Source organism: Hirundo rustica, chromosome 2 (assembly GCF_015227805.2).
Source record: "Hirundo rustica isolate bHirRus1 chromosome 2, bHirRus1.pri.v3, whole genome shotgun sequence".
NCBI lineage: Eukaryota > Metazoa > Chordata > Aves > Passeriformes > Hirundinidae > Hirundo > Hirundo rustica.
Genome location: NC_053451.1, coordinates 118,128,677 through 118,149,586, shown reverse-complemented (window position 1 = coordinate 118,149,586; position 20,910 = coordinate 118,128,677). Strand labels below are relative to the sequence as shown.

The 20,910-nt window shown below is 52.3% G+C and overlaps 2 protein-coding genes across 2 annotated transcripts in view; both read right to left on the bottom strand.

Moving 5' to 3' along the window:
* LOC120748479 (trifunctional purine biosynthetic protein adenosine-3-like) overlaps positions 1 to 5,166 on the bottom strand; it is a 28,114-nt gene extending 22,948 nt beyond the window's left edge. The window contains exons 1-5 of the mRNA XM_058419252.1: positions 5,116 to 5,166; positions 4,729 to 4,827; positions 2,294 to 2,472; positions 1,464 to 1,559; positions 467 to 641 (exon numbers count right to left, since the gene is read on the bottom strand). Coding sequence (XP_058275235.1) covers positions 467 to 641; positions 1,464 to 1,559; positions 2,294 to 2,438 — 416 coding nt within the window. The 5' untranslated portion in view covers positions 2,439 to 2,472; positions 4,729 to 4,827; positions 5,116 to 5,166. The remainder of the gene's footprint in view (positions 1 to 466; positions 642 to 1,463; positions 1,560 to 2,293; positions 2,473 to 4,728; positions 4,828 to 5,115) is intronic.
* An 8,796-nt stretch (positions 5,167 to 13,962) lies between these two features.
* On the bottom strand, positions 13,963 to 20,484 carry CLIC6 (chloride intracellular channel 6). The gene is made up of 5 exons (XM_040055981.1): positions 20,356 to 20,484; positions 20,019 to 20,144; positions 17,582 to 17,688; positions 16,517 to 16,698; positions 13,963 to 14,224 (listed from the first exon to the last, which is right to left on the bottom strand). Exons 1-5 carry the CDS (start codon positions 20,409 to 20,411, stop codon positions 14,063 to 14,065), a joined length of 633 nt encoding a protein of 210 aa, XP_039911915.1. The 5' UTR covers positions 20,412 to 20,484; the 3' UTR covers positions 13,963 to 14,062.
* Positions 20,485 to 20,910: the final 426 nt, after the last annotated feature.

The window sequence follows — 20,910 nt, the reverse complement described above, 5'->3', positions numbered from 1 at the left end:
GCAGGGACACCTCCCACTGTCCCAGGCTGCTCCAGCCCCAGTGTCCAACCTGGCCTTGGGCACTGCCAGGGATCCAGGGGCAGCCCCAGCTGCTCTGGGCACCCTGTGCCAGGGCCTCAGCACCCTGCCAGGGAACAATTCCTGATTCCCAAGCTCCCATCCAGCCCTGCCCTCTGGCACTGGGAGCCATTCCCTGTGTCCTGTCCCTCTGTCCCTTGTCCCCAGCCCCTCTGCAGCTCTCCTGGAGCCCCTTTAGGTGCTCTGAGCTCTCCCTGGAGCTTCTCCTGTCCAGGTGAGCACCCCCAGCTCTCCCAGCCCGGCTCCAGCAGCTCCACACCTGCACCTTCATCACCGGTCTCTAATTACAGAGCCCCTTAATTTCAGCAGCTGCTGGAGAAGAACCAGAGCTGAGGCGCTGCCAAGGCCTGGGTGAAGGGCACAGGTGTCTCCGTGGCAGCACCATTACCTGGTGATGAACCTGCACGCTTCCTGCGGGTTGCTGAAGGCTTTCCAGCGCGCCGTGGGGATCCCGTGGCGATCCAGGAAGGCTTTGCTGGAGCTGCTGTGGGATGCCAGCTGGGCTGCCCTGGCACAGGGCCCAAAGCACCCAACTCCTGCTGCCCGCAGGTCATCGACGATGCCTGAGCCACAGAAACAGCACAAGAACCAAGGGGGCTCCTTGGGGACACGGGGCGGTGCGACCAAAGGAAATCCCCATCTGTCGCCCTCGTTCTTCTGAGTTTTTTAAAGCCTTCTACTTGTTCATGAGATGGACCCAGTTTCTTTAGTTTCTGCACAATGTTAGGAGCAGTTTTCGCTTTTCTCACAAATGGTGACATAAACAAACCTTTTGTTTTTCATTCCCTGGCCTTTGTTTACATATTTCTAACCTGAAAACAGTTGTAATTGACAGCTGGTCTGGCCACTGGGCTGAGAGGTGATAACTCCAGAAGCCAATCCACAACCAGAGCCACAAATGTATAAAAATGTACGAAATAAACAGGCTGGGCTCTCTCTGTCTGAGGAGCAACTCTGCCCTGCAAATCTCTTGTCTCCGTGTGATCGCTTTGTGTGCCACAATCACACCCATCATCCCTTTGCTGCACTTCTCTTTGTCTCAGATAATTCATTCACCCTCGAAATGAGGTTCTGAGTGTCCCCTGACCCTTCTCAGCCTGTTGTTTTAAGGCTCTTTAGCTCTGTGCCTTACTAAGCACTCTCACAGTTGCTCCCCCTGCCCCATTTTAAAGCAGAATTCATGGTGCTGATTTTTTCTGACAACTAAATTATATTAATTGATATTATTATATTATGTTAATTTATTATCATATTCCATTATTCCATTATTCTATTATTCTATTATTCTATTTGTTTTATTGTTATATTATTATATAATATATTAATCATAAATTTAGATATTTATTCTGTCAACTTAGGGTTGTTTAATTATTTTCCGAACTTACCAGCTGCCAAGAGAGCTTCTGGTCCAGCTATGACAAGCCCAATGTTATGATCTTTGCAGAACTGGGTAACAATAGTGTGATTGCTCACTAATACAGCTGAAAAGGAAAAATAATTAACTGGCGACTGTAAAGCCTAAATAAGAGACAGGAGATGAGAATGTATTTTTTCCATCCCCCTGAAAGTGTGATTAAAATCATGAAACTGCCCACGAAGGGCAAAGTGAAATATCAATGTAATAATAGCAGAGTCCAAAAGGAACTGGGAACAAATCCAATGTGCACTGCTGTTTCTAATACACAGCTGCTAACTGATTAAATCTGTTTTATTTGCCACGTGCAATCAAGATACATTTTTAAAAGCTGCTTCTTACAACAACAGCAACTTCGAAAAATAAAACTTAAGGTTCAGAAAGAAACTAAATTTCAACAGCTGAGTAAAGATTCACTCAAAGCATTGGATGATGCAGCTAAATTTCGCTGACACAGAGATGTTTCTGCCCAGAATTAAGAACTTTAAGCCCTCTTTTCCTGGGTAAAGTTTCACTGGAATTGGTCACTGAATTCAAGCACAAAAGTGGAAGAGATGAGGTGAAGAAATTCAGTCTCATATAAGCCTCACCAGTTTAAGCAGCAAGGCTAAAAATAAACAAAGCAGGGTGTTTCAGGAGGCGGCTCTGAGATTCAGAAAACACAAAATGGGAAAGAAATCCGTGCCTTCAATCGCTTGTGGCACCAGTAACAGACGGGCAGCTGGTACCTCCCCGCTTGGTTTTTCTCAGTTGCTGCCGTGCTGATTGCTTGGACCGGGATTTTATTCCCCCCTTTTTTACCTGAATTGGAGATTTTTCCGTTGTCAGCTGTCCCTGCGTTTCCTGGAGCCACAAACACGTGTTTGACGTGCGGGGACTGGGCCAACTTCCATGCCAGGGCGTGCTCCCTGCCTCCGCTGCCGATGACCAGCACCCGCTCAGCCATGGCTCTGGGGAGCACTGCGGCCCTTGGAGCGCCGCTGACCTCACAAAATAAGCAAGAACAGAGGAATTCCGGCTCACTGCTACAGGTTTCAGGTGATATTAAGCCAGTGTGTGTCAGAAAGGTGCTCACAGGCTGTGGGGCGCGGTGGCTGTGCTGGCAGTGCCGCTGTTTGGGTACACGGGTCACATCTGGTTTAAGTACAGACAATGAATCCACTGGGAATTGTCCCCACTTGTCCCAGCAGCGTCAGGATTTCACCTCTTAAGCACCCACAGGCAGGAAATATTCTTGCCTTGAGTAGGTCTCATCAGGCGCTTTGCATAACTACACAGGACGTGACAAAAAGTGTCATACGAATGCTCTAAAATAAATATATATTTTTTATATCACAGAATCACAGAATTTTTAGGTTTGGAAGAGACTTTCAAGATCACCCAGTCCAACCCATCTCTTATACCTCAACTAGACCATGACACCAAGTGCCACATGCAGTCTTTTTTTAAACACTTCTAGGGATGGTGACTCCACCACCTCCCCAGGCAAGCCATTCCAGTACTTTATCACTCTTTCAGTGAAAAACTTTTTCCTAATATCCAGCCTATATCTCCCTTGTCTCAGCTTGAGACTGTGCCCTCTTGTTCTGTCTGTTGTTGCCTGAAGAAAGAGGCCAACCCCCAGCTGACCACAGCCACAGCCACCCTTCATGAGTGATAAGGTCACCTCTGAGTCTCCTTTTCTCCAAGAAATATATATGTTATATATGTATTTATTCCTACACAAATATAAAGAAATATAAATCATAAACAAACGATAACCAAATATATAAGACAGAACTAAGCAACGAATAACTATATAATGGAGAAATATCTAATAAATAAATAGATATACAAAAATACAAATGTCATTGCTCTGCTCCTTTTCATATTTAATAAATAGATTTCACTCTGAATGCTGTGGCCAGTCTATAAGCTGTTAGGAGTGCAAACATTCTCGGCAGTAAATGGCAAAGGCGGGTTTCAGGACAGACTTTATCCACTGACAATTGCTAGGAGGACACTTGAGCAGAGCAGCACGTTCGATAAGAGACAAGCGTTCCTCTCGCTGGCACACTGACATTTCGAGCGGCTCCTCGGCAATATTTCATGGCAGATTAGTTTTGCTTTATTCCAGAAATGTTATCATAGGTCACATCTGCAAACTTAATTCCTCCCCGTATGCTGCGTGTGGACAAATGTCAGAGAGAAAAATGCAGCCCAGAGCGTGACCTTTAAGGGAGGTGCTAATGGAGAGAGCAGTCCTCACGCAGGAGAGAGATCATAACTCACAGGAGCCACAGACACCAGCGAGCGCCGCTGCCTTCTCCCGAGGAGCCAGAGCCCCTGGCTTTAACTCTTTGCACGGCTTCCAAAGGCAAACAGGAGCTAAAGGGTGACACCGAGGGAGAATATTCCAGGCAAGATGTTCACAGAACCATGAATACGCCAAGAATCGCGCTTGGAGCTCCCGGGACAGGATTACACCGCCTTAAGTCGCTATCAAACCTAATCTAACTCTCTCTGTTTCATCGTTCTTGCAATGCACAGGTACAATGTCAGGAATTCTTAGAGCCCTGCCCTGGGAACTGCAGAGTTTTGGGGATTATTTGATTTGAAATTTTAGCTGTTGTGCTCTAGGTATACAAACACAGAGCACGTGCTTAATGCTCTACCAGTGAGGGACTGATTTCCTTGCAAAAGACTTTTCTTAGCTTTTGTGTTGGGTAAAAATCCAGAGTGTCAGGCTTTGGCCTTCTTTTGTCACTCCCTGAGAAATAATGGCTGGAAGTGGCTGTGGCTGTGAAGATGAGTTACAACTGCTCTAATAAAGGCACCAACGTTCTCTGCGAGGCTCCTGTGTGGTACAGCAGTTATCACTGAAAAGGAAAGTGGTTTTAAAAGCAATTCCACACTCCACACACCACTCTGCCAATAATCCCTCAATTCCATGAAGTTTTCTAAAGCAGAATGAATTGAAGTTCTAAACAGGGAATAGAGTGAAAGCGGGCAGTGCCTCCAGCCCTTTGGAAAAAATTCACTTTTCCATTCCACCTCCCAGTGAGGACACTAAGGACGTTTTTTGCAAAGCCAAGCCAAAGCATGCTGGAAGAGAGGAAATTTGGTGAGTGAGGTCCAGGAGGGAAGGCTGGAGAGAGGGACAGAGCATGCTGGACGAAAAGAGAGCTGTAAGGACTCTTGGTCCTGGAAAAAAAGGCTGCGGAGAGGGAAGTCTCACCAGAATTCTTTTCCCTTACCGTGTCAGACCCTGCTGTTTGCCCGCACAAAAAGCTAAGGAGTCCTCCAGAAGGTTCTTCCTCCAGTTCCTGCTTCAGATCCAAATGCTTTCGGATCTCCTGAAGGCAAGGAGAAGAGAGTGGAAGGGCAGCCCGAGCTGCAGCTGCCCTGTGTCCCTTGATCCTCCACCTTCTCCAGAGGATCCCCAGCAGCATCCCCTCAGTGCTTCCCACCCTTCAAGTCATCCCCACACCCTCAGCACCGCAGACCCTCCTCCTCCCTCTCCATCCTCCTTTCCTAGACACACACAGCTCCTCCCAACAGCCGGTCTGACCCTGGAAATAGGATTCAGCCCTAGAGAAAAAAAAAACAGAAACAGCCACAATGTGTCACAAAGCTGAGCTCACCGCTGGGATCCCATGCAAGAGCGGCTTTATATCCCCTGCCAGGGAAGGATCTCAGAGACGGAGACAAAATCTAGGCTAGAAAAAACTTGGACAGTTTGGTCCTTCGTTGTTCTTGCCTTTTTGAACTTTTAAATTTGTTTCCTGTGATCTGCTGTATTTTGGAAACACTGAAGCAAAACTGAGGGACCTGAGGGAAAAACCCAACAGCTGGGTCCAAGGCTCCAGCAGCGATGTGCGAGTCCCGGAGGACTCCCACGCTTCGGGCGCGCACAAAAGCACCTCTCCTTTCCCAGGCTGCACGGCAGCACGCAAGGAGTGAGATCAGAGTTCCTCCTGATTTCACAGGCTGGCCGTGCATCGTTTATCCAGAACCTGCTGCCAGTCCGGTGGGTGAGAGGAGACAGATGGAGTGTGGTTCTGGATAATCTGTTCTCTCGCCAATTTTCCCACTCCTGGCACAGCTTGGAAGTGCCAAGCTGCGGGTGGGAGCACAGCTGATGTCCCCCAGGCCTCTCCTCTGGGCAGGAGCCCCTCAGGGCAGCTCCACCTTGAACAATTCCTTCTCCCATTGCAGGAGTCTCCTTTGGTGTGGAAAAGAAAGAAAGAAAGGAGAATTGGTGCCTTCCCCTCTCTCAGGGCTGCAGAAGTGCTCAAACTTCCCTCCTGCTGCTCCCTCACACAGGATCGCTGGCCTAGGGACTCCTGCTGTTGGATATTGGGCAAGGGAGGAGGGAGACACTTGGTTGTCCCTGGGGACAGAAGAAATGGGTGGACATCCAGCCCCAAACACTCCTGTGGGGTTTGTCATCCTTCAGTGATTCTTATTTGGTTTTGGAAAGCAGAGAGGAGGAGGAGAGGGCCCAAGAAAGGAGCAATTCTTCTGGGTCCCCTGGCAGGAGGGTGCAGCCGGGGGTGGGTGAGGCTCTGCTGCCCAGGAACCGAGACAGCACAAGGGGAAACGGCCTCAAGCTGGGCCAGGGGAGGCTCCGGTGGGACACCAGCAGCAATTTCCTCATGGAAAGGGTGCTCAGGCCCTGGGAAGAGCTGCCCGGGGAGCTTTGGAGCGCCCATCCCTGGAGGTGTCCGAGGGACACCTGGATGTGGCACTCAGTGATTGGGCAGGGTGACAAGGTGGGCATCAGGCACTGTCACCGAGACACACAAAGCAGTCACATGCAGACAAGAGATTTTCGCAGAGGTTCTTCCGATCCCAGCTCCCAGCTGAAAGAGCGGAGAGAAGAGAGACCCTTTGTTTATTTCTTACTTTTTATACATTTGTGGGTCTAGCAGAAGATTGGCTTTTTGGGGTTTCCACCCCTCAGCCTCAGTGGCCAGACCAATTGTCAGTTACAATTGTTTTCAGGTTAGAAATATGCAAACAAAGGACAGAGAATGAAAAAAAAGGATTTGTTTATATTACATCTGTGGGAAAGGTAGAAAACTGCTCTAATATTCTACAGTAACTAAAAGATCTGACTCCATTTATGAAAACCAAAAGGCGAATAAAGAAACTCAGAAAAACCAGGGTAACAGGGCACAACGTGGCCTCCACGGGCTGCCAGGGCTCTTCCAACCTCAGGGATTCGGGGGTTCCGTGAAAGTTATCCCAGAAGAAAGAAAACATCATCCCGCAGGAAGCCCCTGCCCTGGAGCAGCGCAGGAGCGGCCCCGAGGCTGGAGGTCTATTAAAAAAAAAAAAAAAAAAAGAAGAAAAAAAAGAAAAAAATTTGTTAGAATAAGAATAATAATTTAGGAATATATAAATGAAGATAAAATTGAATGATTAAGTAAAACTAGGAAGCAATTTATTATATATTGTATATTTTTAATACAGTCTATGATACAGAAAACACTGATATACAATATGTTGTAATTACAATATATTATAATTTACTTGGAAATAACCAAAGATACAACACTGTTTAAATTACTGAAGAATTTGTCTATTTTTTTCTCGTAAAGTTTGTAAGGCACAAGGGAAGAGTCTCCAGATTGGGGCACAGCGAAGGCACCAGAGCCCCGCTCTGGCGCTGCCCGTGGCCGCGGAGCCGGGCCGGGTTCCAAAGGCAGCGCCCGTCTGGCGCGGGCCGGGAGCAGCGGCTGCTCCTTCCCGGGCTGGCTGTGCCTGCCGAGGGGCAGCAGAGCCTCCTCTCGCCGCTCTCACTCCATCCTGCACGCACAGCATCCGGCAGAAGGAATTGCGGCTGAGCCCGCGGCTAAAGCCCGGCTCCCTCTGCCCCCGTGTCCTTGCCCAGGGCTCGGTGCTCAGCAGGGAGCAGCTGCGGAGCCGCTTCTGGGCTCCGCACAGCTCCTGCCCCGGCAGAGCGCTTGGGCTCGGCAGGGACCTGAGCAGCCGAGCACCGCGTGCTCTGTGTCTCCCTCTCTCTGACAGGTGTTTCCTCTTTCTTTCTCTCTCCCTTCCTCACGCATCTCGTGCAGCCAAGCCCCTGATATCGGATAAAATCCCTCTGTTGCTGTCCTGTGCCCTCGTTTGCCCCTTAACTGGGCAGAGGCATCTCTCCCTCATGGCTTCGTGACACCTGGGCTGGGACACCTTCCACTATCACAGGTGGCTCCAAGCCCCATCCATGCTTTTGTTGTTTTAGGATACTTTTCACAGAATCTCAGGATCCCTGAGGCTGGAAAAGGCCTCCCAGTCCATCGAGGCCAAGCTGTTCCCACCTTGTCACCCTGCCCGGATCACTGAGTGCCACCTCCTGGGATGGGCACTCCAAAATCCTGTGGGCAGCTCTTCCTAAGGCCTGAGCACCCTTTCCATGAGGAGTTGTTCCAGGTGCCCAACCCGAGCCTCCCCTGGCACAAGTGAACGCTGCTTGCTCTTGTCCTATCCCTTGCTGCTGGGAAGGAGAGAGAGCATAGAGAATGGGGAGGGATGGAGAGAAGGGAGATGGAACGGAAAAAAGGGGGGGGGGGTAAGGAATACGGGAGAGATGGGGGAGCGGGGAGTGAGTGAGGCAGGAAGGGAAGTGAGTGAGGCAGGAACGGGGTGGAAAGTAGGTAAAAAAGACGGGGAGAGGGGGAACGAGGCAGGCACGGAGGGAAGGAGGGCAGAAGAGACGGAGGGTGGGAGTGAGGCAGGGAAAAGAGGGAGGCAGGGAAAAGATCCCGCCTGGCCCCGCTCTCCGCCGGGGGGCGCCAGAGCGTCACCACAGCCGTGAGGGGCGGGAAGAAACCGTGAGGGGAGGGAGGAAACTGTGAGGGGTTGGAAGAAGCTGTGAGGGGAGGGAAGAAGCCGTGAGGGAAGGGAAGAAGCTGTGAGGGGTGTGAAGAAGCCGCGAGGGGAGGGAAGAAGCCGTGAGGGGAGGGAAGAAGCTGTGAGGGGTGTGAAGAAGCCGCGAGGGGAGGGAAGAAGCCGTGAGGGGAGGGAAGAAGCTGTGAGGGGTGTGAAGAAGCCGCGAGGGGAGGGAAGAAGCCGCGAGGGGTGTGAAGAAGCTGTGAGGGGTGTGAAGAAGCCGTGAGGGGCGGGAAGAAACTGTGAGGGGAGGGAGGAAACTGTGAGGGGAGGGAAGAAGCCGTGAGGGGAGGGAAGAAGCCGTGAGGGGTTGGAAGAAGCTGTGAGGGGAGGGAAGAAGCTGTGAGGGGCGGGAGGAAGCTGTGAGGGGTTGGAAGAAGCTGTGAGGGGCGGGAAGAAACCGTGAGGGGCGGGAAGAAGCTGTGAGGGGAGGGAAGGTGTAAGAGGCGGGAAGAAGCTGTGAGGGGAGGGAAGAAGCCGTGAGGGGCGGGGAGAAGCTGTGAGAGCGGTGCCGTATTTGGGTTGTCAGCAGGGGTGCCATGGTGGGGCTGTGCACAGTCACCGCAGCTCAGGTGCGCTGGGAAGCTCTGGATGGAGGCAGCAGGGAGTGGGAGAAAAGACGAACCTCTCCCGTTTAATGCTGTGCTCTGTGATTGAAGTACTGGCTGTGAGAGCGGTGAGGACACGTCTCACCTCTGCCAAGATGAACAAATTGGCTGCCAAGCCGGGATTGATATCCAGCAGTTCCTGCTCCGAAATGAAACCTGTTCATCCCATTTCAGCTCAGCATGCCACATTTTTCATTCCTGTGCACAAACCGAGGGACTGGCAATGTCCAAGACATGTCCCCATGGGAAGGAGGTGGGGACAAAAGGGCTCTGCCGGTGGGAAGCAGGTGAGGACACAGGGCTCTGCCAAGGGGCACAGGACAGTCCCAGGGAACTGTCCCAAAGGGAGGCAAACAGTGTCCAGGGAAATGCTGCCTGTTCAGGAGGCAGCAGCTCCCTGGATGGCTCTGCAGCGGAAGATGGCAGAGATGGATGAAGGGATGGACATGGAGAAGGGGAATCCCAACTCCCAGCCCACCCAAAGGCAAGGGCTGAGCCTGCGGAGGAGCACGCCAAGAGTGAGGGATGAGGCAGGATGGAGAGGCCAGTGCAGGGACGGGGCCAGCACCTTTGCTCTGCCAAGGGAGCCGTCTCCATCCCACAGCTCCTCCTCTTCCTCCTCATCCTGCTCCTCACTGATGGCCATCAAGCTGCCAGCAGTGCACCTCGGGCAGACAAAGGTGGGACCCAAAAATCTTACACCCATACAGCCATACATCCATACATCCATACATCCATAACATCCATACAGCCATACATCCATCGAGCCATACAGCCATACACCCATACATCCATACACCCATACAGCCCCGCGCCCAGGGTGTTCCTGCCCCTGCTCAGGGTGGCCCAGGAGGTCACAGCCTGTGTCTCCTCGAGCTGGCAGCTGCTGCCTGTGCTGCCCAACCCTTCGGGGGCTCATGCTACGGAGCACAGCCTCAAAGATATTGCACCAGAGCAGCACGAGGCCAGGAGCAGCCTGGCACTTGCTGGGGTCAGGAAGTGTCTTGGGCTGTGACAAGAAGATGATCCCAGCATGCAAGGAGCATCCCAAAAACAAGAGGACATTGAGCTCCTTCCAGGGGAAAAGAACAGTGACCAGGAGCTGAGGGCCAGTCTGAGCAGCTGTGGCTCTCTCAGCTGTGGAGCGTGCGTGGGGTTTTTAAGGTTAGAGTTAGGATTAGGTGTTACCCTGGTTTTTCTGAGCTTTTTATAGCCTTTTTGATTTTCATAAATGGAGTCAGATCTTTTTAGTTATTGTACAATATTAAGAGTGGTTTTCTACCTTTTCCCACAGATGTAACATAAACAAATCCTTTGGTTTTCATTCTCTGCCCTTTGTTTGCATATTTCTAACCTGAAAACAATTGTAACTGACAGCTGGTTTAGCCACTTGGCTGAGGGGTGAAAAACCCCAGAAGCCAATCTTCTGCTAGACCCACAAATGTATAAAAAGTAAGAAATAAAACAAAGAGGCTCTCTCTCTGCCTGGATTTCAGCTTTTGGGCTGGACAGAGAAACCTCTGCTCTGCAAAACCGCTTGTCTGCGTGTGGCTGCTTTTGTGTGTCTCGGTGACAATTAGGGTTAGGGTTAGGATTAGGATTAGAGTTAGGTCCATCCTTGCCTCCCCCAGAAGGCCAAGCCCCTGTGGGACACGTGACTTCTCCTGCCTTTGAGGAGTCGGTGCCAGAGGCAGGGACAGAGAGCCCGGTGCCTGCCCCGCACGGCCCCCCCAGCCCCGGGCCTGCCCCGCTGGGAGCCCAGGCCCTCCGCGGGCAGCCGCCTGCCCCCAGGAAACGTCCCTCCCGCTTCAGGCGGGCGCTGCGGGCGCTGCGGGGGCTGTTCCGGGCTTCCTGCATGAGGCCACGGCCGGAGGAGTAAAAGCCAGGGCACCGACAGCAGGGATTGCTCCCAGAGCCTCCCTCCCTGCAGGAGTGCGGCTCACACGGGGCTGCCAACACCAACGGGAGCTGGGCACAAACGGGAAGAGGAAGATGAGGAATGTGAAAACAAAGGCAACGAAGAAGAGGAAGATGAAGAAAACGAAGAAGATGAGGGCAAAGAATGTGAAGAAATCAGAAAGACAAAAAAGACAAATAAGAAGATAAAGATGGAGAAGGCGAAGAAGAAAATGAAGATGAAGAAGAGAATGAAGACAAAGTAATGACAAAGACAAAGAAGAAGCAACAGAAGAAGAAGAAGAAAAAGAAGAAGAAGGAGAGGAAGAATACATTAAAATGCATAGAAGAAGAATAGTAATAGAATAAAGATTTTAAAAATACATAGAAGAAGAAGAAGAAAAAGGAAAAGAATTTTAAATTATAGAAGTAGGAGAGTAATACGAATATGAAGTCGAGTTAAAAAATGCATAGAAAATTAGGATTAATAAGAATTTGAATTTTAAGGTACATTGAAGAAAAAGAAAGTATAAGGGAGTATAGAAGGAGAAGAGTAGTTAAGGATCCATAAATGAAGAAGAGATGCAATGAATAACTAAAATTACCAAATAATTTGTATTTATTACATATTGTATCTTTACATTACTGTCTATGATATAAAAACATGAATATACAAGATGTTGTAATTACGAGGTATTATTCTCAAGAAATTACCAAAGAGGGACGGAACTATGTGTTACTGAAGAATTTGTCTGACAAAGTGTGTGAGGCACAAGGAAAGAGTCTCCGTATTTCGTCTCCCGTCTCACCGAGGCGCTGCAGTATTTTCACCCTCAGTGGCAGTGAGATCCCCGTGAGCAGCGAGCGCTCAGATCCCAGCGGCAGCGGGAGAGTTCCTGGCAGGGCAGAGCAGGGCAGGGCAGGGTGGGGCAGGGCGGGGCAGGGCGGGGCAGGGCAGGGCAGGGCAGGGTGGGGCAGGATGGGGCGGGGCAGGGCGGGGCAGGGTGGGGCAGGGCAGGGCGGGGCAGGGTGGGGCAGGGCGGGGCAGGGCGGGGCAGGGCGGGGCAGGGCAGGGCAGAGCAGGGCAGGGCAGGGCAGAGCAGGGCAGAGCAGGGCAGGATGGGGCAGGGCGGGGCAGGGCGGGGCAGGGCGGGGCAGGGTGGGGCAGGGCAGGGCGGGGCAGGGCGGGGCAGGGCGGGGCAGGGCGGGGCAGGGTGGGGCAGGGCAGGGCGGGGCAGGGCAGGGCAGGGCGGGGCAGGGCGGGGCAGGGCAGGGCAGGGCAGGGCGGGGCAGGGTGGGGCAGGGTGGGGCAGGGTAGGGCAGGGCAGGGCATGGCAGGGCAGGGCAGGGCAGGGCGGGGCGGGGCGGGGCAGGGCAGGGCAGGGCAGGGCGGGGCGGGGCGGGGCAGGGCAGGGCAGGGCAGGGCAGGGCAGGGCGGGGCGGGGCAGGGCGGGGCAGGGCAGGGCATAGCGGGGCGGTGCAGGGCCGTCGCTGCTCTCTCCTGCAAACTGCAGGCGCAGGGCGAGCCCGGCTCAGAGGCAGCAGTGCCGGGAAGGGCTCGGCAGCAGGGCTGTGCGGCCGGTGCAGCGAAGGCTCCGGAGCCCCGCTCTGCCGCTGCCCAGGGCCGGGGAGCCGGGCCGGCCGCGCTCCTCAGCGGTGCTGCGGCCCCGAGCGGCGCCGTGCCAGGCGGGAGGGGTTCCCCCGCCGCAGCCCCGGCTGAGGCAGCGGCAGCAGCTCCGTGCCGCTCCCGGCGGATCCCCGTGGGAGCAGCTGCACGGGGCCGTGCGGCCGAAGGCCCCGGGTCAGCGCACACCGCAGCGGCGGCGCAGCGCCGGGGCTGCAGCGGTGCTGCCGGGCAGCCCCCAGGGCTCGGCGCTGAGCGGCCGTGCCCGGAGCCCGCTGCCGGCACCTCCAGCCTCGGGGCCGCTCCTGCGCTGCTCCAGGGCAGGGGCTTTCTGCAGGGCGATGTTTTCTTTCTTCTGGGGTAACTTTCACAGAACCCCCGAATCCCTGAGGTTGGAAGAGCCCTGGCAGCCCCTGGAGGCCACGTTGTGCCCGATGCCCACCTTGTCACCCTGCCCAGATCACTGAGTGCCACATCCAGGTGTCCCTCGGACACCTCCAGGGATGGGCGCTCCAAAGCTCCCCGGGCAGCTCTTCCCAGGGCCTGAGCACCCTTTCCATGAGAAAATTGCTGCTGGTGTCCCACCGGAGCCTCCCCTGGCCCAGCTTGAGGCCGTTTCCCCTTGTGCTGTCTCGGTTCCTGGGCAGCAGAGCCTCACCCACCCCTGGCTGCACCCTCCTGCCAGGGGACCCAGAAGAATTGCTCCTTTCTTGGGCCCTCTCCTCCTCCTCTCTGCTTTCCAAAACCAAATAAGAATCACTGAAGGATGACAAACCCCACAGTAGTGTTTGGGGCTGGATGTTCACCCATTTCTTCTGTGCCCAGGGACAACCAAGTGTCTCCCTCCTCCCTTGCCCAATATCCAACAGCAGGGAGTCCCTAGGCCAGCGATCCTGTGTGAGGGAGCAGCAGGAGGGAAGTTTGATCACTTCTGCAGCCCTGAGAGAGGGGAAGGCACCAATTCCCCTTTCCTTCTTTCTTGTCCACACCAAAGGAGACTCCTGCAATGGGAGAAGGAATCGTTCAAGGTGGAGCTGCCCTGAGGGGCTCCTGCCCAGAGGAGAGGCCTGGGGGACATCAGCTGTGCTCCCACCCGCAGCTTGGACTCTCCCCTGGGTCAATCAGGGGCTGCTGGGTCAGGGCAGTGAAGCAAAAATAAAAACCATCCAGTCAAAGTTAAAGTTTGGCAACAACTGTGAGGCAGAGACCAGAGGCAGCAGGTTCAAGGTGTTCAAATAGGCCTATTTCTTCCCCCAAAAATGCAGCAATTTAGTCTGTGGTTTTCCTGTAAGTGTGTGATCTACACTGCTTCCCTAAATCCTACACATCTTTACTATTGATGGATGCCTTTTCCTTGGAATGGGCAACCGACTTTCCAGCGTGCAAGACACACAAACACACACACACACACATAATTTAAGAAGGAGTAAATAATGCAATACAATCATTATAAAAGGATTGGCCAATAGCAGAACTCAAAATCTCTCCGCAGAATCTCTGCTGGTTCTTGCTTTTCCAGCTTGGCTGTTGCCCATCACAGAAGCAATAAACAGAGGCATCTTCTGGTTACTTCATTCTCTTTGCCACATCCAAATACGCATACTCAATCTCCTGGTCAGCAGGGCACGTGTTTGTGAATTCATCTCTGGCATATGCATTTTTCAAGTATCTTGAAATCCCCGTCATTTCAGGTGGGAAATGAAAATTTCGGTACTTTTTTGCAACAACCTTTGATTAAAAGAAAAAAAAAATAGAAACGAAACAAAACGAAACGAAACGAAACGAAAAGAAAAGAAAAGAAAAGAAAAGAAAAGAAAAGAAAAGAAAAGAAAAGAAAAGAAAAGAAAAGAAAAGAAAAGAAAAGAAAAACATCATTACACATATAATCCACAAAACCCCCAAACATCTCAAGCCTACTCTTGATGCCCATTTTTCATTTCCAGTGTGTGAGTCTGGTGTTGTTGGTGAGCAAGGGGAAAGAAGAGGGAAAGGCATAAAAAGAAGACATGGGATGAAGGAAGCTGCTGAACTCCCTGTGAAGGATTTGGTTTGTGTCTATATCATCTATATCTATATCTATATCTATATCTATATCTATATCTATATCTATATCTATCTATATCTTGCTAAAGAGATGCAAGGCCATGTGGACCAGTAAAACAAACTGGAAGAGATACAGGTTAACCCAGCAGACTCAAGCCAGAATTAACAGAATAATCCTACAGGAATCAATTGGCCCACACTTGGAAACTTTCACTGAAACAGGAAAAAAAATGAATTAAACCCCTTAATTTCAAATGACCAGGAAAGACAACTCTTGGCTGAGCCCTGATCCCTGCCTGCAGGCAGCAAGGGTGATGTGACAGTGTGACATTCCTGTCCTCCTCCGGACATTCTCCTGCCCTGAGCTGGCCCCAGCCGCCTCCTCTGAGTGTGGGAAAGGGCTCAGCCACTGCTGCTGTCTGCAATAGGAGCAGCCAGGAGATGCCTGGGCAAAGTTTGCACTTGCGGAGGTGTTGGAAAGCGACTGGATCCCCTCTTCCTCTGACAGAACAGGAAACTTCCTGAAGTGACCTTGTCTGTTTGAAAACCAAAGAAATTCCAGTGTGGTCATTTCTCTCCTAGAGCCCTGCAGAGTAGAATCACAGAATCACAGAATCACAGAATCACAGAATGGTTTGGGTTAGAGGGATCATAAAGATCACCTTTTTCCACCCCTGCCATGGCAGGGACACCTCCCACTGTCCCAGGCTGCTCCCACCCCCAGTGTCCAACCTGGCCCTGGGCACTGCCAGGGATCCAGGGGCAGCCACAGCTGCTCTGGGCACCCTGTGCCAGGGCCTCAGCACCCTGCCAGGGAACAATTCCTGATTCCCAATACCCTATTTAACCCTTCTCTCCTTCAGCTCAAGGCCATTCCCTGTGTCCTGTCACTCCATGCCCTTGTGGAAAATCCTTCTCCAGCCTCCTGGGCTGTGACAACACCAGTCCCAGGCCACTGGAGCTGTTCCAGGTGTGTGTGGGTGCTCCACAGCCTTGCAAGAGCAGGCTTGGAGCTTTGCCTGGGAGGCAGTGTGTTGGGAAGGATGAAGCCAGAAAGCCCTATAAATATGATTGCTTAGATTCTGAGAATGTGAAACCTGTAAGTGAGATAGAATTGAAAGTAAGTTTTGATGTTTGAGATGTCCTAGCTGCTGGATGCCTGTGAAAACAACCCCCAATGTATGATTTATCCCACACTTGTAACACCCCCCTGAAGGATCAGGTGTCTGTAACCCCATTGGCACAACCCTGTTACAGCCCACCTCGAGACCCCTTATCAGGGGGCTGCGAGAGTGGGCCTCGCTCTTCTTCTTCTGTCTCTTCTTCTTCTTCTGTTTCTTCTGTTTCTTCTCTCCTCTTATCTCTTTGTTTACCTCTTGCATCTTGCTCTTGGAATTTCCTTATCTCTTGCTTCCCCCACCTTCCAAGGCCATGCTTCAGCTGCGCCTGGCGGCTCTGAGCAAGGCCTCCCATCTTATACAATAAACCCCTTCTTCTAAAACCCAACTTCAGAGATCTCTCGTCTACATTCATCTACACCGTCCTGGAGTCCTCAGCAGCAAGAGGCATATTTCTACAGCAGTGGGTAGAGGCCACCCTGTCAGAATTGGAAATGAAACGTGGGAGAGACAGAAATTGGGATGGGCAATACAACATAACCTTCCTTGGCTGTGGTCACGTGCACTTTGCACGTGAAGTGCAGATGAGAGCACTTCTGTGCAGCCCTGAACCCAGCACTCATTTCATCCCTGTGGCTGTGAGAAGCTCAGCCACTGCAGGCACAGCACAGATATGAAACAGCTCTTCCAGACCTGCAGCCATCACAGCCAGGATCACCCTGGCTGTGCTGTAAGGAAGCGGCCTCAGTGTCCCTGGGCGTGCCCTCAGAAAGCAGAAAGGATCCCTCTGCCATCTAGAAAAGGATTTCAGCTGCTCTGCTTCCCTTCTCTCCAGGAGGCCAAAAAAGCAAATGCAAACCTTGATTATGTGGAGCTTTGGTAGGAGGTTGCAATCTGCTAAAGTGAGCTCATCTCCGTCCAGGAATTTCCGGCTGGAAACGGTGATCTCCTCCGTGCTGTAAGCGTTGATTTCATCAGGCAAGGGGCTATTTAAATAGTTGTCCAGCTTCTTCAGGGCTTTGAGCAAAGATTTTTCCAAATCTGGGTTAAGACAATAAAAAGATCATTCGAGCCTGTACCAAGGTCCCTGTGACACCGAGCGACTCCTGCATCCTGTCTCCTGGCACCAGCCCAGGCATCTGGCTGTGCCAGCTCCTGCAATTCCTTGATCCTAGGCTTAAACCTTAATGCTGGGATAAGGGCTCTAAGGAGCTAAAGGGAGCGCTGGGAAAAACCATCCTGGGGCTGCTTTAGCAGGAATGGCTCCTCAAACCCCTCTGTGAGGTGGGGCTTGGCACCGTGGCCTGAAGGACACAGACAGAACCCTGGAATGGTTTGGGTTGGCAGGGACCTCAGAGTTCATCCAGTGCCACCCCTGCCATGGCAGGGACACCTTCCACGGTCCCAGGCTGCTCCCAGCCCCATCCAGCCTGGCCTTGGACATTCCAGGGATGGGGAGACCACAACCAACCTGTGCCAGGGCCTCACCACCCTCACAGGAAAGGATTTCTGCCTAATATTTCATCTCACCCTGCCTTCCTCCAGCCCAGGGCCATTCATGGTGCTCAGGAGGGTCCTGCTCTAGGGATGTGCCAAGGGGCTGGAGTCCTCATTATTTATGGGAATAGGGAATCTCGGAGAGGGCTGTGCTTTTGGCAAAGCTGTGGGGAAGGTGCAGCCTCACAGGGCGGAAGGAGTGAGGAGAAGCTGGAATTGGTGCTCCCATGGTGACAGCAGTATCTGCTTCCACCAGCTCTTGGAATCCTCGATTAAAGGAGAGAACAGACACAGATTCCCAAGGCCTCCACACTCTGGAATATCCCTGTTTAACCTGAGCTGGAAATGGGGCACACCAGCAGTGTCCTACAGCTGCACATTTCTGGTTTCTCTCTCCCAGGGCTGATGACAGGACTGCAGCACCTACTTTCATTTGCATCTTTTCTCGGGTTCTTTATAAACGCAGAGAATTTTGCAAAGACGTCATTTCCTGCAGAGTTCGACTCGGGGTGCTTCGGTGCGAGTTTGGGATACCTGAGCAGTTCAGAGAAACAAAAAGAAGTGACCCAATTATCCTTTATTTTTGTCTCCACTGATTAATACGCATCTATTTGTAGGGTGACCACACACAGCCACACAGGACTCAAAGGGAACCATCCTAAACTAAAAATCACTTATTTTAAACCCTACCTAAATAATCGTTTCCTGAGGGCAATGGGAAATGACTGTTATTGCTGCAAACACTGCCCAAACACCCCAGGGTGTCTTCCAGGCTTTTTCCTCCAGCTGAGGCTGCCTGGATTGTGGCTCCTGCCATGAGGAGTGGAGGGAAAATCCCCACTTGCAGGAGCTGCTGCTCCTCTCAGGCCCCTGGCCCAGCTCACTGGGAGCATCAGCAAGCTGAGAGCAGCCATTCCCAGAGCTGTAGCTGCCAGGGATGGATAAAAATGGAAAAGAGTGGAGGCAAGCAGCTGCTTCGCTGGTTTAAGTCAGGTTTGGCTGCTTGAGAAGGGAGTGCAGGGAAGAGACTGATATCCCAGAGGAGAAAAGGTCTGTGGGGCAGGGGACACGATGCTGGGACAACGGTGGGACAGAGGGGTTTGGGGCGAGGTGGGAAGAGCCGCTGGGGTGGGGGGAGGACAAATCCAAAACTCAGATCCTCATGTGCAGCCTGATGGACCCACGTGGACACTCTGAAAGAGCCCCAGCACGTCCTTTGTGCACGAGGAGTTCCTGCCCTCGGCTTCACAGAATCCCAGAATCGCCAGGGTTGGAAAACACCTTCAGCACCATCCCAAACCACCACCCCCACCCCAAACCGTGTCCCCAAGGGCCACATCCAGATGACTGGAACGCTTCCAGAGATGGTGATCCACCCTGGACAACTCATTCCAATGCCTGACCACTCTTGAAGGGAAAACATTTTTCCAATCTCCAACCTGAACCTCCCTTGGTGTAACTTGAGGCCATCTCCTCTCATCCCTTCACTTGGGACGTGGCAGAAGAGCCCGACCCCAGCTCACTGCAGTGTCCTTCAGGTGGTGTTAGAGAGCAGCGAGGTCACCCTGAGCTTCCACCTCCCTGCGCCCAGGAAACACAATTATCTGTGTGGTGCGAAGAGGGAAGCCTCAAACGGTCCCAAGTCAGAGGAGGGAAAAGGTCCCAGGTTTCCACGGGATGCATTCCATGAACTGGGATGGATTCCATGCCCTGGGATGGATTTCCATGCCCTGGGATGGATTTCCATGCCCTGGGATGGATTCCTTGAACTGGGATGGATTCCATGAACTGGGATGGATTCCATGCCCTGGGATGGATTTCCATGCCCTGGGATGGATTTCCATGAACTGGGATGGATTCCATGCCCTGGGATGGATTTCCATGCCCTGGGATGGATTTCCATGCCCTGGGATGGATTTCCATGAACTGGGATGGATTCCATGAACTGGGATGGATTTCCATGCCCTGGGATGGATTTCCATGCCCTGGGATGGATTTTCATGAACTGGGATGGATTCCATGAACTGGGATGGATTTCCATGCCCTGGGATGGATTTCCATGCCCTGGGATGGATTTCCACGGGATGGATTCCATGCCCTGGGATGGATTCCATGCCCTGGGATGGATTTCCATGCCCTGGGATGGATTTCCATGCCCTGGGATGGATTCCATGCCCTGGGATAGATTCCATGCCCTGGGATGGATTTCCATGCCCTGGGATGGATTCCATGCCCTGGGCTGGATTTCCATGGGATGGATTCCATGCCCTGGGATGGATTCCATGCCCTGGGATGGATTTCCATGCCCTGGGATGGATTTCCATGCCCTGGGATGGATTCCATGCCCTGGGATAGATTCCATGCCCTGGGATGGATTTCCATGCCCTGGGATGGATTCCATGCCCTGGGCTGGATTTCCATGGGATGGATTCCATGCCCTGGGCTGGATTTCCATGGGATGGATTCCATGCCCTGGGATGGATTTCCATGGGATGGATTCCATGCCCTGGGATGGATTTCCATGGGATGGATTCCATGCCCTGGGATGGATTTCCATGCCCTGGGATGGATTCCATGCCCTGGGATGGATTTCCACGCCCTGGGATGGATTTCCATGGGATGGATTCCATGCCCTGGGATGGATTTCCACGGGATGGATTCCATGCCCTGGGAATGACCCAGCAGTGAGCTCGGGGTGAAGGACAGCAGTGGGAGCGGCACAGCCGTGACTTGGGCACAGCCTGGGGACACTGCCAGTGACACCCCTGGCTCCAGCTGTGTTCCAAAGTCACCCCTGAGCTGGACCAGCCCTGGGGATCCCCCCTGCCCCGTGCAGCCCCCCGAGGGGAGCGGGAATGCGGTACCGGGGCGGCGCCAGCTTTTCCTCCAAGAATTCCTCGATCTTGTTGACGTCGGTTTTCACTTCCCCATCAAAGGTCATGAACGGGGGGTTGGTGCCCGGGGCCAGGTTCTGCAGGTCCGCAGGTTTTCTGGGAAAGAAAAAGCCATCAAAAGTCCCTCTCCCTCCTTTTTGTGAGCCCCTTTAGGCAGTGGAAGGGGCTCTAAAGTCTCCTCAGAACCGTTTCTTCTCCAGGCTGGCCACTCCCAGCTCTCCCAGCCTGGCAGAAAAGAGTCGCCCTTTAAAATCCCCGTTTTGTGCTACGAAGTTAAAATCTCCGAATTTGAAAGTCACAATCTCACCTTTTCAGATCCACAGTTGTGACATTGAATATGACACCTTTGAGCCACAGGATCATAAAGAGGCGCTGAGAGAATGGGCAGTTCCCAATACTTTCCCCATCGCTGCCAGCCTACAGTGGGAAAAATTACACATTATAAACACATCTGTGTATAAATCACAGCAGCCCCTCCAAAGGAAACAGCCTCCACCTCGTTTGTCTGTGTGGACATAAATCTGCACAAGTCACTGCAAGGTTAAAATGAGTTAAATCAGTTTATGACCCCAGGAAAGGAACAGAGAAATACTTACCAGCCTGAAAAGAGATATGATGTCTAAAGCACTAAAGGGAACAAGCAGAATAAATCAATTAATTAAGATTTTCAACCTAAAGGGCTGTGGGAGTCCTGGAGAAGGTGGCCATGGAAGTGTCGCTCTCAGGTAATTTATATTGCAATTTGTTAAGAGGCTTTGTTAAAATGAGGCAAAGTCTTGCAGAGGTGCTACGGAGACTTCGTGTAACACTGCAAGAGATCAAGGGTCTTCTTTTTAAGCCCTTCACGTGATTCTCCTGAAGC

Coding starts and splice junctions, on each gene's coding strand:
- CLIC6 (XM_040055981.1), bottom strand. CDS start 20,411: ATGATCCTGTGGCTCAAAGGTGTCATATTCAATGTCACAACTGTGGAT. Junction 20,145..20,355: donor ACAACTGTGGATCTGAAAAG/GTGAGATTGTGA, acceptor TTTCTTTCCCAG/AAAACCTGCGGACCTGCAGA. Junction 17,689..20,018: donor GAAAAGCTGGCGCCGCCCCG/GTACCGCATTCC, acceptor TGAACTGCTCAG/GTATCCCAAACTCGCACCGA.